Source organism: Piliocolobus tephrosceles, chromosome X, assembly GCF_002776525.5.
Source record: "Piliocolobus tephrosceles isolate RC106 chromosome X, ASM277652v3, whole genome shotgun sequence".
Classification (NCBI taxonomy): Eukaryota; Metazoa; Chordata; class Mammalia; order Primates; family Cercopithecidae; genus Piliocolobus; species Piliocolobus tephrosceles.
The window spans coordinates 67,519,831-67,539,515 of NC_045455.1; the positions used below are offsets into that span (position 1 = coordinate 67,519,831).

Consider the following 19,685-nt stretch of genomic DNA (forward strand, 5'->3'; position numbering starts at 1 on the left):
CAGGCTGGAGTGCAGTGGCATGATCTCAGCCCATTGCAACCTCCACCTCCTGGGTTCAAGCGATTCTTCTGCCTCAGCCTCCCGAGTAGCTGAGACTACAGACGCACGCCACCATGCCCCAGCTAATTTTTGTACTTTTAGTAGAGACGGGATTTCATCATATTGGCCAGGCTGGTCTCGAACTCCTGACCTCGTGATCCGCCCACCTTGGCTTCCCAAAGTGCTGGGATTACAGGCATGAGCCACTGCATCCAGCTGGTACATTTTTCTAAACTCAGATGCTACGTGGCTTTTCTTTCTTTGTGTAGTTCTTGCATCTTGAATCGGGAAATCTTCGTCTGTTCCCTGACGTTCATGTGGTTGCCATATTGAAAGAACTGGGGATGCGGGTTGATAGGTTCTTGTCCTTTTTTCTCTGCCTCTTCAAGATCACTAAGGGAGAGCAGACATTTTGTATGTGTGTGTGATTGATCTGTACTGTGGGCACCCAGCACTCTCTGAAAGTTCATTATCTATAATGTAAATGCTTCCTTTTATACTTCAGACACGTTAACTCTTGCTCTCTTTGTCTGAGGTCCTCAGCTTTTTGTTGGATAATGTCTAGGGTAGCATTTGGGAGACGATTTGCGTCTCTGCCTTTCTTTGTCTAGACTGATAAATCAATCCCAGCTCCCTAGGATGCTGTCACAGGTTTTAGTATCTAGCCTTCTGAGTGCCTGTAACTCCTAACTGAATCCACTTCAAGTTCTCTGTGTCTTTCTCAAGAGAGCTGTGAAATCCAAATCTGAGCATCATCATGTGATATGAATACAACTGGAGTTGAGCATAATGAGGTGATTATCTCACTTTTGCCTTGCGTAATCATGCCTTCTGGCATCACACTGGTTCTTTCTTTCCTTTTTTTTCTTTTGAGACAGAGTTGCTCTATCACCCAGGCTGGAGTGCAGTGGCAGGATCTTGGCTCACTGTAATATCGGCTTCCTGGGTTCAAGCAATTCTTATGCCTCAGCCTCCCAAGTACAATTACAGGCATGTGCCACCACGCCTGGCTATTTTTTGTATTTTTATTAGACACGAGGTTTCTCCATGTTGACAAGGCTGGTCTCGAACTCCCGGCCTCAGGTGATCCACCCACCTCGGCCTCCCAAAGTGCTGGGATTATAGGCATGAGCCACCGAGTCGGCATTTTTTTTTTTTTTTTTTTGAGGCAGAGTCTCTCTCTGTCACCCAGGCAGGAGTGCAGTGGAGTGATTATGGCTCCTTGCAACCACGACCTCCTGGGCTCAAGCAATCCTCCCACCTCGTTTTTTAATTTTTTTGTAGAGACGAGGTCTCACTGTGTTGCCTAGGCTGGTCTTAAACTCCTGAGCTCAAGTGATCCTTGTGGCTCGGCCTCCCAAATTGTTGGGATTACAGGTGTGAGCCACTACACTCGGCAACTTTTGCTATTTTGTATGTGACTGTTTTTTCATCTTTGGAAGCTTTAAGGTTTTTTTTTTTTAAGTATTGTGACATAATCATGATTCTGTACTCTGGTATAATTTTTAATGTATTGGTCATTTCTGGAAATTTCTTTATTTCTAGAAATTTTTCTTGTAATATTTCATGAATAATTTCCCTTGTTGGCTGTGTGTAGTGGCTCATGCCTATAATCCCAGCCCTTTGGGAAGCCGAGGCAGGACGTTTGCTCCAGGCCGGGAGTTGAAGACCAGCCTGGTCAACATAGCGAGGCCATGTTTCTTAAAAAAAAAAAAGGCAGGGGATGGTGGCACACACCTGTAGTCCCAGCTACTCAGGAGGCTGAGCCCAGGAGTTTGAGGTTGCAGTGAGCTGTGATTGTGCCACTGCACTCCAGCCTTTGTGACAGAGTGAGGGACAGAGTGAGACCCCCATCTCAAAAAAAGAAAAATTTTCTTCTTTGTATTCTCCTTTATGGAATTTTTCTTAGAAAGAAGTTAGAGATTCTGGAGTGATCTTCCTACTTTTTTTTGTTTTTGAGGCAGGGTCTCTCTGTCCAGGCTAGAGTGCAGTGGTGCAATCTTGGCTCACTGTAGCCTCACTGAGTGAGCAGGTGGCTCACACCTGTAACCTCCTGGGCTCAAGCAATCCTCCCACCTCAGCTTCCAAAAGAGCTGGGATTACAGGTGTGAACCACCATGCCTGGTCTGATCTTCCTCATCTTTAAAAAATGTTCTCTCCCATCTGTGTTCTGGGAAACTTCTTCAACTTTATCTTACAACTCTTATGTCAAATTTTTAACATTTTCATTGTTTTATTTCCAAGTGTTCTTTCTTGATATCGAACTTGTTGCTATTGTTTCATGGATTCAGCATCTTCTCTTTGAGATTATTTAGAATTACAGGTTATTTTTAAATTAACCTTTTTTTGTTTGTTTTGTTTTTTGAGATAGAGTCTTGTTCTTTTTTCCCAGGCTGGAGTGCAAGGCACAATCTCAGCTCACTGCAGCCTCCACCTCCTGGTTTCAAACAATTCTTGTGCCTCAGCCTCTTGAGTAGCTGGGATTACAGGTGCACGCCACCATGCCTGGCTGATTTTTGTATTTTTTTTTTTTAGTAGAGATGGGGTTTCTCTATGTTGGCCAGTCTGGTCTTGAACTCCTGACCTCAAGCAATACACCTGCCTCAGCCTCCCAAAGTGCTGGGATTACAGGCTCACCCAGGCTCATAGAAACTTGTTATAGGTTTTAATAACGGTAGAATTGGCTACCTTCTTGCTTTTTTTGTAGGGTTTTCCTATTTATTCTTGTTTGCTTATTCTTCCCATTAAACTTTCTAATCAATTTGTCTACCTCCAGAAAGTAATTTTAAGCTTTTATTGCTAAACTTTATACGTTTATGTAGGAAAAACTAGAATCTTTATGATATTGAATTTTTCCATCCAAGAACAAGGTATCTATTTCTCTATTTAAGTCTATTTTTCTGTTTTCAGGAATTAAAACACTCATTAGTTTGGACATTTCTTTCACCTGCTGTAACTTTAACACAATATAATGGATCATAGTTTTTGTGTTTTGTACTCTTTCTTTCAGTCTTAAGCCTCATCTTTCTCAGGATGACATTTCCCATTTATGGTTTCTGTCATAATTTCTGTAGGAGGGAATGCCTCTTGTGAGCCACATGTCACCTGAAAGAGGACTCTGAGTTTGGGTGGGCTGTCTTCGTTCTAGAGTAGATAAGTAGAAGTCTCTTTCCCCTGGTTGCCTGGGGACTGCTGTGAGTGACCAGCAGTGACTAACTGTAATACTTGGATTTCTGCTGTCACCCTTGAGTGTTGTTGTCAGGCAGATGATCCTTTATAGGTTGGGATGTTTTATTACCATGGGAAAGATGAGAGGAGAATGCATAACTCTAGGAGATCTGCCCTTGGCATTCAGGGGTGCTGTGCAAAGAAATGCCTGAAACAATGGTACTTCAAGAGATAACACAGGAAAAGTTGTCTTCATCAGAATCTCAGAAAAGATAAAGTCATTATAAAAAAAATTTAGACAGAGGAGCTTCCGGGTTGGTGAGCACATCAAGGTGCCGGGAGGGGGTGGCATGCCAGGGAGGGCATGGGCGCTCCATGCACCCCTCAGCCCCACATACCTTGCCCTGTGCGTCTCCTGCATTTGGCTATTCCTGAGTTGAATCCTTTAGAATAAGCTGATTATGCTTTTCAGAGACAGTCACAGCAGTGTGAGTGACGATGCCTCCAGGTGCTCCTAGTCCCCAGCCCTCAAGGCATCCCCAGCCTTTGAATCTTCCTGAGATCACACACACTGTGAAGCAAAGACAAGCCATCTTCATTGTCCCCGTCCAAATTCCTGACACAGAATAAATGAGCATAAAAAACGGTTGCTTTATGTAAAAAAAAAAACAAAACAGCCAGATTTCATGCCACTAAAATAAAATAGTCTGCTTGAAAGAAGCTCTGGGACTTTTGTTTCCCTTGCAAACAGTCTGTCTCTTTCCCCTGTACTTGGTGAGCGAGTAGCCACACACCCTCTGTGGGTTCCCCGTGACTTGGTATTTGGTTAAGCAATGGTAAACATTAACATTGAGCTTTCTTATCATCTGCCTTTTGCGTGGTGTCTGTCACAAAAGCTATTGAGATGAATCCAAGTTTTTAGAAAGCCTAATTTTTGTATACGTAAACTTTGACTTTTGACCACAAAACTGATCTTCTTTCTATGTTATTACCAAGTTTTTTTCTTTAAAGATTTTGCATCTGTCTATCCCGTTCTGTCACCTGTCTCTCTCTCCCTTACTCCGTCTGTGGTTACTTAATAGAGAGGAGGGGGCAATGGGAGAGAAATGAAGGCTGGAGAATGAGCTGTACGAAGTTCTGGGGAGGAAAGTACAGGGTTACTGTTTCTTTTTGGAGCTGATTCTTTGTGTGCTTTGTGTGTACAGATGGAGTGGTTTATGCATGGGGCCACAATGGATATAGCCAGCTTGGGAACGGGACGACCAACCAAGGCATTGCTCCCATCCAGGTCTGTACCAATCTCTTGATCAAGCAAGTGGTGGAAGTGGCTTGTGGCTCACACCATTCAATGGCTCTGGCAGCTGATGGAGAGGTACGTATGCTGCTTTTATTCTTTATTCTTTTTTTTTTTAGTGGTAGTAAAATACACATAACATAAAATTTACCAGCTTCACCAGTTTTAAGTGTATAGTTCAGTGGTGTTAAGTACGTTCACCTTGTCGTACAACCGTCACCATCATGCGCCCGCAGAACTGTTTCATCCTGCAAAACTGCAGCGCTGTACCTGGTAAACGTTCACTCCCATTATGTCCTCCCCTAGCCCCTGGCAACAACTTTCTACTCTGTCTCTTTGAGTTTGATTACTCTAGGTACCTCATGTAAGTGGAATTATACAGTGTTTGTCCTTTTGTGACTGGTTTATCTCACTTAGCATAATATCCTCAAGGTTCATCCACTTTGTACCATATGATAGGATTCTCTTCATTCCTTTTCAGGGCTGAATAATATTCCATTGGATACCTATAGTAAGTGCCCACATAATGTCATCGATAGATTCTTGGAAACTACAACTTTAAGCAAAAAGACATGTAATGAAACCAGTTTTACCATTGGCTAATTGATAAAAACAAGAGTTAAGTTCCTATGGTATGTTTCTGGTCACAAAGACATCACCAAACTTCTGAAGACCCAAACCACCTCCTACATTAAACATTGAAATAAATGCAAACTATACATATATTTAACAAAGATTATTAAAAGCAAGTAAGAGAATTATTTACCCAATTTCTGGTGAATCACTGACTGGGGGCGATCATAGTGGTGGTGGGTTAAGTCAAGGAATAAATGTTTGCAAAGCAGAAATTATAAGGAGCACCTCCTACCACCCCAGAGTTCAAAAGCAAACGATCACAAATGTGGCAGCTCACTGAGGGTTTTTGACTGCGTTGTTTATTTCAATGCATTTGTATGGTTATTGTCTACTTTGTGAATTTTTTTTTTTTGACTCAGAGTTTTGCCCTTCTTGCCCAGGCTGGAGTGCAGTGGTACAATCTCGGCTCCCTGCAACCTCCGCCTCCTGGGTACAAGTGATTCTCCTGCCTCAGCCTCCCGAGTAGCTGGGATTACAGGCACCTGGCTAATTTTTTTGTATTTTTAGTAGAGACAGGGTTTCACCATTGTTGGCCAGCCTGGTCTCGAACTCCTGACCTCAGGTGATCCTCCCGCCTTGGCCTCCCAAAGTGCTGGGAATACAGGCATGAGCCACCATGATCAGCCTACTTTGTGAATTTTTATTTTCTAATAATTTGTATTCATTCATTCATTTTCCAACCCATTTGTTCCAGTTCAGGGTTGCAGGTGGCCACAGCCTCTTCTGGCAGCGCAGGACGTGAGGTGGGAAGTAGCCCTGGACAGGACACAGGGTGCACTCACGTATACCCCCACACTCACTCTTACTGGAACCATTGAGACATGTACTCAGCTTAGACACAACCTAGTCTGCACAGCTTTGGGGTTTGGGAGGAAATCAGAGTACCCAGAGAAAACCCACACAGACATGGGACATGCAGACTCCACAGACAGTGGCCCTGGCCGGGAATTGACATTTTTTTCATTGGTGTTATAACAAAATGATGTTGAATGAAATGACGTTTTTCAAGGACCTGCTGTAAACCACATTTTGTTTTTCTGTTCATCTGTTCATGGATGTTTGGGTTGTTTCCACTTTTGGCTATTGTGAAAGTCCTCTGATTTTAATGACCATATTTGTACTTGATGTGGTGTGAATATTGTAGCCTTGCACATATAGCTAAAAACCTTGTGGGAATGCGCTCTCTCTCTAGCATAATGTGTATTGTGTGATTAAGATTACACTTTTGATGGCAGTAGAATTCATTCTTTAAATTTTTTTTTTTTGTAGAGACAAGAATCTGGCCATGTTGCCCAGGCTGGTCTTGAACTCTTGGGCTCAAGTGATCCTCCTGTCTTGGCCTCCCAAAATGCTGGGATTATAGGTGTGAGCTACTGCACCCAACCTAGAGTTCATTCTTAAGGCAACTGAGTCCCATGCTCTTTGCTGAGACTGTAGCTCAGATGTGTGACAGTGTTCTGTACTTTTTTTTTTTAGTGACCCCATCCTTAAGATCTATTTTATTTTTCAGTGTATGTAATGAGTTTGGAAAAAATAACTTTACCATCCTTGTAGTAGGTACTGTAACACTTGTTTAGCCCCCAAGTTCGTGCTTATCTTAAAGGTCATTCATCCTATTGATTCTGTCTCCTAATCTTTTATGCCATTTTGTTCCTTTCCATTTCCATTGCTTTTGGTCAAGTCTTGTCATTTCCTGCCTAGACTACTGCCATAGACCCTTCTATTCCGTAACTTTTAAGTTGATCCACTTGTCCAGTCTTGCTTTGTTGTCCCCTTTGGTTTCTAAAACACAAGTTAGATCATACTGTTCCTCTCTTTGAAGTTCCTCAGTGATATTTACAGAGATTTTATTAAGTAGGACAAGTTATAGGTGAACAAACCCAAAAGCTCAGGGAGACCAAGATTTCATGACTGGGATGTGCTGGAGCCAGGCATAGCACACAGGCCTCATGCCCTAGAGCCACTGTTTCCTAGTCCATTTCTTGGTTAGTAGAACTACAGCCCTAATTAAACAAGAGGCAGCAGCACTGCAAGGGAACATGCTTTATTTGAGAAGTGCCAGAAGAATGATTGCTGAAATTAGCTCAGACTTGTTCATTTATGCAGGCTGGATTCCTGCTTTATTTTAATCTTAAGCATATGGTACTTTGAATAATTATACTGAATATTTAATATTTGCATAATTAAAGTAGATATTTATGTGAATATACTTTGAGGAGGTGTTGCAGGTTATTTGTTTTGTACCTGTGAGATGAACCTGTAACACATATTCACCAGAGGGATCTACTGATGTTGCCTTGGCCAGCATCAGACAAGAAAGAATCGTTAAAGCCACACTCAGTATATATGTGGACCACCTCCTGCAGCCATGTGAAGCAGGGTGGGGAGTGGGGTCTTAGACATTTTCCTAATGTTGGAGGAAGTTATTTTCTCTACTGCCAAAACCTCCCTCCCTAATTCATCTCTCTGTTTATAGTCTTGTTTAGAATGGTTTCCATGGGGCTGGGCGCGGTGGCTCACACCTGTAATCCCAGCACTTTGGGAGGCCTAGGTGGGCGGATCATGAGATCAGAAGATCGAGACCATCCTGGTTAACACCGCGAAACCCGTCTCTACTGAAAATACAAAAAATTAGCCGGGCGTGGTGGTGGGTGCCTGTGGTCCCAGCTACTCGGGAGGCTGAGGCAGGAGAATGGCGTGAACCCGGGAGGCGGAGCTTGCAGTGAGCGGAGATCACGCCACTTCACTCCAGTCTGGGCGACAGAGCGAGACTCCCTCTCAAACAAAACAAAACAAAACAAAAATAATGGTTTCCATGGAAAACAATGAATATTTGTGCCCAAAGAGTTGAGCAAAATTTTTACATCACTGATACTTATGTGGCATATACCGCATTTCCTATTGATGCCACATTAGTATGTGTGTGTGTGTATGTGTATGTGTGTGTATACACACACACACACAAATTATAGAGGGAATATAGCATGGTAGTTAAGAGCATAGCTGGACTGCTTGGGGTTAAATTCTCTTAGCGCTGCTTACCAGCTTTGGTACCGCAAGCAAGTCACTTTACCTCTCTTGTGTTTCAGTTTCCATGTATAAAATGGAGATATATAAAGTGGGTACTAGCTACTCTAGGGTCACTTTGCAGGATTACTAGGCAGGTTAAATAGGTTAATATGTGTAAAGCATATACAACCATTTAGCACATCTTAAGTACTCATTAAGTAGGTTGATTTTAATTTTTATGATTATTTGTGTTGGGGTGGAATTTTCACCCTGACTATTCTTTCCTTTTCCTTTCTCTTGTAGGTATTTGCTTGGGGTTATAACAACTGTGGCCAAGTGGGATCAGGTTCTACAGCAAATCAACCAACTCCTCGAAAAGTTACAAACTGTTTACATATTAAGAGGGTAGTTGGCATTGCCTGTGGTCAGACTTCATCCATGGCTGTTCTGGACAATGGTGAGGTGAGGTGTCTCCACTCCCGTTTCCCTTTCTACCTCGTTTTTCAATTACATGTGAGTTTCTTCACAAGGTGACTGTATCAGATCGAAGAAGGAAGAGTGCTTTGTTTTGGTAGCTCCACTGAAAGTTAACTGATTACTGACTGAGGAGCTGGAGGTTGCTGCTCAGTGTGACTTTTCTAAATTCCAAGATTTACCTGAAAGTAAAGATTCTGTCTGTCTAAATTGTAGTTTTTGCAAGATCCAAAGAGCCTAATGCCTATAGGTATTTGTTGGTGATATTTAATGTAATAGATTAAAGGATTTAATCCTACCTTTGTCTTCCAATGAAAAAAAAATCAACTGTACATTTTAAAATTAGCTGATGAAGTCCTTGTGGAAGTACCTACCTGTATCTTGAATGTTCACAGGAGGAAGCAACTTGCAAAAGCAGATTTTTTGTGGGGTCCTGACTGTTGTTAGCTACTTTTAACAACTCTCCGTTTAGTTACCCCTACTGTGGTCACTTTTGAGCTGATGGTTATTTCTATGAAATTGATCTCTGGTTGCAACTTCCACTTAAACAGACCATTTACTACCTATGCATATTTTAGTGCATGAAAATTATACAAAGATATGACCCTGGACACACATGTTTTGGCATCATGCATTGGTGTGCTAGGGCAGTGGTCCCCAGCCTTTTTGGCACCAGGGACTGGTTTCATGGAAGACAATTTTTCCACGGATGGCGGTGTTGGGGGCACAGTTTTGGGATGAAACTGTTCCACTTCAGGTCATCAAGCATTAGTTAGATTCTCATATGGAGCGCACAGCCTAGATGCCTTGTTGTGCAGTTCACAGTGGGGTTCATGCTGCTATGAGAATCTAATGCCGCCGTTGATCTGACAGGAGGTGGAGCTCAGGCAGTAATACTCTCTTGCTCACCATTCACCACCTGCTGTGTGGCGCAGTTCCTAACAGGGCACGGACTGGTACCGGTCTGCGGCTCGTGGCCTGGGGATTAGGGACCCCTGTGCTAGGGTGCTTTAGAGTTTATGCATAGACCTTAACTTATGTTAACTTATTTTTTTAAAACTCAATCTCAGTATCATGAAGATGACTTCAGAATTCCTTGGGATGGCCATTGAATATCCTCCATTCCAGTATTCTCTTATTTTTAAAAATAAGTTTAATTTTTAGGTTATTATTATATGGCTATGTTAACAAAGTAAAGGAAGAGAAGTGAAACAGATAAAATAAAAGGTGAATACCTTTTCCCAATCTTGTCAATAGTTTCATACTTATCTTTTTGGATTTTTTCCTTAAACAGTTATATGTGGGTGAGTATAATTATCTTGTTTTAAAAAAGTGGGATGATTATACCTACCATGGCTTTTCTCTGCTGTTCTTCAGCCTGCTTCCCGCTCCCCTGTGTAGCATCCTTTGTTTAACTGTGTCTGTGGTCAGACCATTTATGCGGCTTTCCATCATTATGGCTGCTGAGATTGGCTTCCATGAATGACCCACATCCAGAGCTCTACTGATGAACGTACCAGTTTTCTAATTTTTTGCTGTTATAGACAGAGTTGTGGTGTTTTTCTGTGTTACTCTCTGTGTGTGTTTCTTTGTACACTTATACAAGTATTTCTATAGAATAAATTCCCAAAGAATTTCTGGGTCAAGAAGTATGCCATTTAAAATATTGATAGCCATTGCCAAATTTCTCTCCAGAAAGTTCATGTCTGTTACATTTCTGGCACTGGGTGAAAGTACCTTTAACCATCTCTCCCCAGGCCCCTAAAGTCCATTCCCCCTTTCCCCTCCATCATGTTACCCTGAAAAGCCTCAGTCTTCGTCTGCCACCCTGCATTGCTGTGGGTCTCGATGCCACCACAAATCTTGGGTTTGTAATTTGAGCAAGGCCTTTGTTCCTGGTCAGTAGTTTTTCCTATGGCCGTTTGGAACCTTTAACACTCCTGTCAAACTATGCCTAGCTCTGTTACTTTCAGCAGATGGGCCTCCTCTCACTGTCTGTATCCAAGGGACCGTTGCGTTCTGGGAAGTCCTCTGTTTTTAATCCTCTTTCCTCTTCTTTCCCTCTCTTGATCCTGCTGTCACTCCTTAGTTTAGCGCCTCATCAGAACTCACCTATTTGCTAACGAGAGAAGAAATGACCTCCTAAAGGTTCTTCCTGCCTCTAGCCTTATACGCTCTATCATCTTTCATACTGTGGCCAGCATTATCTTTCAAAAATGCAAATCAAATTAATATTTCAATGAGAAATTTATAGATGTACTTTCCCTGGTATGTTTTTTGTCACTTTCCCTCTGAGCTCTTGCCTTTCCTTCCTGTCTTTTTTTGTTGTTGTTGTTGCCAGGCTGGAAGGCTGGAATACAGTGGCCCGATCTTGGCTCACTGTAACCTCTGCCCCCCAGGTTTAAGCGATTCTCCTGCCTCAGCCTCCCGAGTAGCTGGGTTTACAGGCACATGCCACCACGCCCAGCTAATTTTTGTATTTTTACTAGAGACGGGGTTTCACCATGTTGGCCAGGATGGTCTCGATCTCCTGACCTTGTGATCTGCCCACCTTGACCTCCCGAAGTGCTGGGATTACAGGCGTGAGCCACTGCACCCGGCCTTCTTCTAGTCTTTCTACTACTACTACCACAGATGTGTCCAGCCAGGCCCACCTACTTATCTTCTAAACTAGCTTCTAACATAGTCAATGCCTTCTGCTTGGAATGTTTTTGCTCTCCTTCATCCTTCAGCTCTGCTCCAATCTCCACTTTTTGAAAAGTCTTCCTTAATCTTTCTTCCTGGAGCTAAAGCCTTCTTCCTTGCTGTTCTGAAGTGCCTTGATTATATCTATTGTAGCAAATAGATTATATCTATTGCTACTCATCAGCAAAAAATTTGCATGTATCTATTTCGCCTGTTAAACTGTGACCAAAAACTAGTACCTTTCAGAGTGTTCTGACATACAGTAGGTGTTTAATAATTGTTAGTGAGGCTCAACTTCCTCCTGTATTAAACAGGAAAGAGTGACTTGCCCTGGACTATGTAACTAGTAAGTCATGGAGTAGAAACTGAGCCCAATTCTGTCATCCCCTTCTCCAAAACAGCTTCTGTTTGGAGATCAGTTGCAGGAGCATAGAGTAGAATATAGGTGTTGGAAGTATCTGATTTGTTTAGATGGACTGGTTTTTTGTCTCTTCCTTCTTACCAGCAGTTTAAAAAACTCATTCTCTCCCTTCTGTCCTCTCTAAGGTATATGGCTGGGGTTACAATGGCAACGGTCAGCTGGGCTTGGGAAACAATGGCAACCAGCTGACCCCTGTGAGAGTGGCCGCTTTGCACAGCGTGTGTGTGAACCAGGTACGTGCGGTGCCCTCTCAGTTAGTGGCTTCCTGGCTACCTTCCCTGCTCTAACTTGGAGAAATATTGGAGGTTTACTCTTTAGTCAGTCTTTTCTGGCAATACTCTGTGCCTTCATCTTCCACCTTTAATATTATATCTTCCCTAGCTTCCCACGAGGAGAAGCAAGACTATGGTGTTGGCAAAACAGCCTCAACAAATTAAAAGAAACAATGGAAAAATTCAGTAGCCTAAGGTTTAGGCTTTTCTAATGCTTTTTTAATGTTCCAGCAAATGTCAGTCCATCCCTGATGATGAATGGGCATTCTGCAGAAGCTGGCTGTAGCCTTTTAGTAGATGTTCTCCCTGCCCTTCCTGTTTTCCTGCTAATGGCAACCATTTCAATTTACTTGCAGATTGTCTGCGGCTACGCACATACTCTAGCACTAACAGATGAGGGCTTGCTCTATGCCTGGGGAGCTAACACATATGGGCAGCTGGGAACTGGCAATAAAAATAACCTGCTAAGCCCAGCACACATCATGGTGGAGAAAGAAAGGTAACTTGGCTGTGCCATGTCTTGGGACTGTGTGCGATGTGGCCTTGGGGCTGTGTGTGGCAGAGCTGTGGTGTTTGGCTTTGTGATTCTTCTGTCCATTAACATTCTCATTTTGGACGAAAGAGGTAAACTTCCCCTTTCCCCATTCCCCCTTCCCCCTTCCCTTCCCTTTTTGGGTCTCTGTCACCCAGGCTGGAGTGCAGTGGCACGATCTCGGCTCACTGCAACTTCCACCTCCTGGGTTCAAGTGATTCTCTTGCCTCAGCCTCCTGAGTAGCTGGGATTACAGGTGTGTACCACCATGCCCAGCTAATTTTTGTATTTTTTAGTAGAGATAGGGTTTCGCCATGTTGGCCAGGCTGCTCTTGAATTCCTGGCCTCAAGTGATCTATCCACCTCGGCCTCCCAAAGTGCTGGGATTATAGGCCTGAGCCCCACTGTGCCTGGCCTATGCAAAAGTGTTTTGAGTAGCAGCCAGAATGAACATGAGGTTGGTATGATTCTTATGTAGCTCTCTGAAATAACCACCTGTGATTGATAGGTGTGAATGCATCTTGGTATAATTACTGCAGTCTTGCTGTTGCCCTTTTAGTATGGAAGACAAGTAGGGTCTATGGCCATGTTGATGTTTACGGTATAATATAAACTTTTACTTTGAGCCAAGTAAAACAACTTTTAAATAAATCTGCTCTTGAAAGGACATTATCTGTTTAAATATTGCTTTGATGTAATATGTGTTACTGGAATAGATGCTTGATGTTGTTCAGCCTAATTGTAAGATCTTACCTTCTATGTCCTGGAGTGCTGACTTCTGATTAGGGGACCTAACCCAAGAAACATACTACTAAGAAATATAGTAAGTTTGGCTTGTTTTCCTTTGGATTGGAACGTTCAGAGTCTGTGACCCCTCAGCCAATGCTTATCAGCCCAGTGAGTGTTCTGAGCTCTGGTAGGAGATGAGAGAAAAAGTTACATTTATAAAGAAATGGGCCAGACACAATGGCGCACACCTGTAATACCAGCACTTTGGGAGGCGTAGGCAGAGGATCACTTGAGCCCAGGAGTTGGTGACCAGCCTTGGCAACATAGCGAGACCCTGTCTCTATAAAAAATACAAAAATTAGCCGGGTGTGGTGGTGCAGCTATGGTCTGGGAGGCTGAGGTGGGAGGATTGCTTGAGCCTGGGAAGTCGAGGCTGCAATGAGCCATGGTCATGCCACTGTACTCCAGCCTGGGTGACAGAGTGAGATCCTGTCTCAAAAAAAAAAAAAAAAAAAATGGCATTTAAGCCATCACATTTGTTAGGGCATTTTGTCAGTGTCCACTTTCCTCGTTTGCTTGGATTTGCTAGTCTGTTTTCCAAGTTTTGCTCGGCGGTCTGTGTGATCTATCCTAACTCACAGTAGCTGAGGACGAGAAGTGGCCATTTGGGAAAGGAGAACAGTGCTCTTGCCCTGATCTGTTGCTTTTGTTTGTGTGACTTGGCAGCTAGTGTATCTGGAACCTGGACTGTTGTTTTCTGAGGTGTTGCAAGCATGAACTTTTAAATTGCCTTGTGTGGTCTGCTGTGGGCTTCTGTGTTCATGAAGTGACATGCATTTTTCTTAAAACTTTTCAGGGTGGTAGAGATTGCAGCCTGTCACTCTGCCCACACGTCTGCAGCCAAGACGCAGGGTGGGCACGTGTACATGTGGGGCCAGTGCCGGGGTCAGTCCGTGATCCTCCCTCACCTCACCCACTTCTCCTGCACCGATGACGTGTTTGCCTGCTTTGCCACTCCCGCCGTCTCGTGGCGCCTCCTGTCTGTGGGTAAGAAAGTGTAAGGCCACCTCCACCCAGGAAGAATGGTACTACCAAGTGACCAGTTTTCCCGTGTCTTTGCTGGTTTTGGGATCTCTTAGAATGTTTTATTCTCTATTAGCTTTCATAGCTTCGCTCAAATTAGATATGCACAATCAAATGTATTCATATATTATAAAGTATTACCGTGAACTTTAAATTTTCTCTCATAAGTGCTTTTATTTCAATTGATATCAAATTTGCATAACATGCAATTAACCATTGTGAAGGGTACAGTTTAGTTGCATTTAGAACATTCATAATGTTGTACATCCACCTTTTTTTTTTTTTTGAGGCAGAGTCTCGTTCTGTTGCCCAGGCTGGAGTGCAGTGGCGCAGTCTCAGATCACTGCAACCTCCACCTCCCGAGTTCAAGTGATTCTTCTGCCTCAGCCTCCCAAGTAGCTAAGACTACAGGCACCTGCCACCACACCCAGCTAAATTTTGTATTTTTAGTAGAGGTGGGGTTTCACCGTGTTAGCCAGATTGTTCTCGAACGCCTGACCTCACGTGACCCACCTGCCACCGCACCTGGCCTGCATCCACCTTTTATGTCAAATTCTAAAATGTTTTCATCACCCCAAAAGAAAGCCCTTATATGTTAATTTGTCACACTCCATTCTCCCTTCCCCCCAGCCCCTAGCAACCACCAGTTTGCTTTTTGTTTCTATGGGTTTACCGACTCTGGATAGTACATATAAGTGGAAGCATACAATGTGTGACCCATGTGTCTGGCTTCTTTTACTTAATGTTTTTGAGGCCCATTGATGTTGTAATATGTCTCCATATTTCATTCCCTTTTATGACTGAATAATATTCCATTATATATATACACACCATATTTTGTGTCATTTAACTGTTGATGGATATGTGGGTTGTTCCCACCTTTGACTCTCATGGGCAGTGCTGTTATGAATGTTCATGTATAAGTATTTAGGTAACCTGTTCTTAAGCACTTCTGTTATACTAGATTTCTTACAGAACTTGATATAATACCAATCAAAAATGAACTTTCTTTTTTTTCTTTTTTTTTTTTTGAGACAGAGTCTCACTCTGTTGCCCAGGCTGGAGTGCAATGGCGGGATCTCGGCTTACTATAACCTCTACATCCCAGATTCAAGCAGTTCTCCTGTCTCAGCCTCCTGAGTAGCTGGGATTACAGGAGTTTGCCACAATGCCCGGCTAATTTTTTTATATTTTTGGTAGAGACAGGGTTTCATCATGTTAATCAGGCTGGTCTGGAACTCCTGACCTTGTGATCCGCCCACCTCAACCTCCCAAAGTGCTGGGATTACAGGCGTGAGCCACCATGCCCGGTCCAAAAATGAACTTTCAAAAAAGTGAAGAACTGGCTGGGTGTGGTGGCTCACACCTGTGATCTCAGCACTTTGGGAGGCCAAGGCGGGTGGATTGCTTGAGCCCAGGAGTTTTAGACCAGCCTGGGCAACATGGCGAAACCCCATCTCTGCAAAAAATAACCAGGAGTAGTGGTGTGTGCCTGTAGTGCCAGCTACTCAGGAGACTGAGGTGGAGAATTGCTTGAGCCTGGGAGGTCAAGGCTGCAGTGAGCTGTGATCGCACCACTGCACTCCAGCCTAGGTGACAGAGCAAGACCCTGTCTCAATAAAAAAAGCGAACAACTTGTGGTTTTTAAGGTGACACATTAACCCCATCTTCTTTCTATCTTTGTCTTTCAACTGATTTCAAATTCTTTTATTTCAGAAGGGCATCAAAACAGAGGTATTATAAAGGGTAGTAGAATTTGGGGTGATCTTTGGTTACATAATCCGTACCTTTTCTGCATATTGTCTTCTTTAAGAGTCCACTATTGACTGAAAAAGCTAGGATGTCTTAAAGCTGAGTAGCTATTTACAAGGTGACTTTAATCTTTTTCTTTTATTTCTTGTTTGTTTTTGCCTTTTTGCTAGCATACTTCTTTTAAGTTGTTCTTTTATTTATAAGCAGAGGGAATAAGTGGGTCATGATGCTCTGTGCTTGAAAGTTAATGTAGTTCTTGGCAGTTAAGGTGTTTGGGTTGCTTAGCAATTGATACTGAAGGTTAATTTTCTAAAACATGTCATGCTTAGGTGTGTTAGACAGGTGGAGTTGTCCCATCATTAGGTGACCAGTCATGGGCATGGGGGCAAAAGGATGCTTAGGAAGAGTTAAGCTTGCCTTAAAGTGAAATCAATCAAACACTCCCTTTCACTTCATTTTGCATGTTCTTTAGGGATAATAGAGTTTTTTTTTTTTTTGCAGTGAGTATTGTGATTGGATAATAATTGGTTTGCTGAATGGGGCTATTTGGCTAGAATCGCACGTGTATAGCACACCCAGCTAAAGCACTTCTGTACACATCCTCAGATTTATATGTACTACTTAACCTGGACTTGTTATAAAAGGCTTCCCCCACTTCTTATGTCTTACAATGGCATAGGCATTCTTTTCAGAACAAATGTCCTAACAATTTAAATGTTAAGTTTGGGAAAAATATGGTCATTGAATATATCCTCCTAGATTGGGGGTCCCCAAACCCCGGGCCGTATGCCTGTAGTGGTCCGTGGCCTGTTATTAACTGGGTTGCACAGCAGGACATGAGTGGCAGTGAGCAAAGCTGCATCTGTATTTACAGCTGCTCCCCATCACTCACATTACCGCCTGAGCTCCACCTTCCGTCAGATCAGCAGCAGCATTAGATTCTCATAGAAGCGTGAGCCCTTTTGTGAACTGCACGTGCAAGGGATACAGGTTGCGAGCTCCTTATGAGAATCTAATGCCTAGATGATCTGTCACTGTCTCCCATCACCCCAGATGGGGCTGTCCAGTTGTAGGAAAACAAGCTCAGGACTCCTACTGATTCTGCATTATGGTGAGTTGTGTAATTATTTCATTATATATTACAGTGTAACAATAATAAAAATTAAGTGCACAATAAACATAATGTGCTTGAATCATCCTGAAACTATCCCCCTCCCCGCCCTGGTCCGTGGAAAAATTGTCTTCCACAAAACTGGTCCCTGTTACCAAAAAGGTTGGGGACCACTGTCCTAGATAACTTCTTTCCCTTCCACCCACTAAAAGTCAAAAGTGTTTTTCCCTCTCACTTTGTGATCTCAGCTGAGTGTTAGAAAGAAAGTCACATGGTGAATTCACCCCTCTGAGGAGGATTTCTTCTCTGAAAGGACATACTATACTTGTTGCCAGGAGCAAAGAGGAGAAAGGGTCATTTCAGCCTAAGACTGGATGCAGAAGTTGAAGCACTGATGAGAAGTGTGGTTTTTTTTTTGGATGGGTGGGGGTAGCAATCTAGACTCCTTGACTCTTGGCCCATCTTAGTCATTTGTATTCTTTTGCCCACCAGTGATCCAGGTTACAAGGTCAGAGAAAGCCTGACTTTTGAGAGGTTTTCCACCTTTCCTCCATAGCCAGGAGAGCTCTGCTTTGCATGGGATGGAGGGAGGGCTGTCAGTTAAGGTCAGGGCGTAGGTGAAAGGTAATTCCTTGGGAGATTCTGATGATAAAGCTTGCAGATAAGCTCATTTGTTAAGTTTCAGCCTAGGTTTTAGCTGTTGTCCCTCCTCTAGGAGTTGCTCTGGTAACAACAGGGTACCAAGGGACACAGGTTCATCCAGCCTTGGAAGCTGAGGTCTTTGATTAAGACACTGATTATTAACTCAGCTGTGGGCAGTTGAAAGCTGCTTCGTGTATCCATAGCAGCTTGATTCGATGCCTCGTGAGGATCTCTGGAATTTAAAAAAGTTTCCCCATTAGCCTTTTTCTACTTCTTTTCTTTCATATAAAACACAAGAAAGCATTGCAGGAATTTGTACAAGTGCCTTTACTTCTCCTTGGAATAATACAGTTCTATTTACATATAACCATAACAGCAATTCTTATCACGTAAGGTGATCGTGTGTTTTGATAAAACTGTTCCCTTCGTGTAAGCATTGTCTAAGTGAATTTGCTCTGTGTTCAGATAGTGAGTAAGGATTATGCATATAGTGATTTTTAGGGTTAACAGAGATGTTTAGATTCCAGGTACTTAGGAAAGAGTTTCTCTGCTTGAGAACGTGACTGCTTAGCATTACCATTTAAGTGGTAAGTTTGTTTCTTGCACCTCCTTGAGTTGGATATGCTGACCCCTTGAAACTACCCCAAAGCAGAAAAAAGATATTCTTAGTGTTTTAGTCAAGGAAAACTGATAAATTCTTAGTCTTAGAAGAGAACCACTCGTTTTGAGAGGGGTTTATCATATTATCATGAAGTACCTATCATTTTTTTCTTTAAAATTATATATTTCTAATGTATAACTAAGCATATAAGATGGTATTTGGCCTTTCTAAATACTATCTTTTGGTGGTTTTCTTTGGTAATTTATAGATGCAGGATACTTTTTTTTTTTTTTTTTTGAGACAGAGTCTCACTCTGTTGCCAGACTAGAGTACAGTGGTGCGATCTTGGCTCACTGCAACCTCTGCCTCCTGGGTTCAAGCAATTCTCCTGCCTCAGCCTCCCGAGTAGCTGGGACTACAAGCAAGCGCCACCACGCCCAGCTAATTTTTGTACTTTTAGTAGAGATGGGGTTTCACCATGTTGGCCAGAATGGTCTCGATCTCTTGACCTCGTGATCTGCCTGCCTTGGCCTCCCAAAGTGCTGGGATTACAGGCGTGAGCCACTGCGCCCATCTGGATACTTCCTTTAATACCGTAGAATTGGTTTGTCAAATAAGGTATGAACTCTTGGAAAAAAAACAAGTGGAATTATCCACCACAGTCATGATGATCTTTCTGAAGTCTTTCAAATCTTCAATCTGTTCCTTGAACTTTCCGTATTAATATATGTTTGTTGCCTTCAGAGCATGAAGACTTTTTAACAGTTGCAGAGTCACTGAAGAAAGAATTTGATAGTCCAGAAACTGCCGATCTGAAGTTTCGAATTGATGGAAAATATATTCATGTCCATAAAGCTGTTTTGAAAATCAGGTATTTTTGCATGAGCTCAGAGACGTCAATAACTTTACTTTATTTTTGCCATTTCTATTTATTTGTTATTCCACGAAATGGGTACTGATAAAAAATAGCCTTGGTAGTAGAGAGAAATGTCACTACTTAATATTTTTGCAGATAGCCTCAGTCCATTTCATGTCAAAGAGTTTTTTGTGTACACTCATGGAGCGTTTTAGAAAAAGTGTACTGTAGGAGTTTAAGTATTTGTCTATGTATTTGTTTGTTTGTTTGATACGTAGTTTCACTCTTGTTGCTCAGACTCAAGTGTAATGGCGTGATCTCAGCTCACCGCAACCTCCACCTCCCGGGTTTAAGTGATTCTCCTGCCTCAGCCTCCTGAGT

At 42.7% G+C, this 19,685-nt stretch overlaps 1 protein-coding gene across 5 annotated transcripts in view; it reads left to right on the plus strand.

Moving 5' to 3' along the window:
* Nucleotides 1–19,685, plus strand: part of RCBTB1 (RCC1 and BTB domain containing protein 1) — a 54,255-nt gene that overhangs the window by 20,527 nt on the left and 14,043 nt on the right. For all 5 annotated transcript variants that reach the window (XM_023187309.3, XM_023187312.3, XM_023187311.3 and 2 more), the window contains 6 exons: nt 4,413–4,579; nt 8,450–8,608; nt 11,852–11,959; nt 12,355–12,497; nt 14,116–14,306; nt 19,193–19,319. In XM_023187309.3, the coding sequence (XP_023043077.1) occupies nt 4,413–4,579; nt 8,450–8,608; nt 11,852–11,959; nt 12,355–12,497; nt 14,116–14,306; nt 19,193–19,319 (895 nt within the window). The remainder of the gene's footprint in view (nt 1–4,412; nt 4,580–8,449; nt 8,609–11,851; nt 11,960–12,354; nt 12,498–14,115; nt 14,307–19,192; nt 19,320–19,685) is intronic.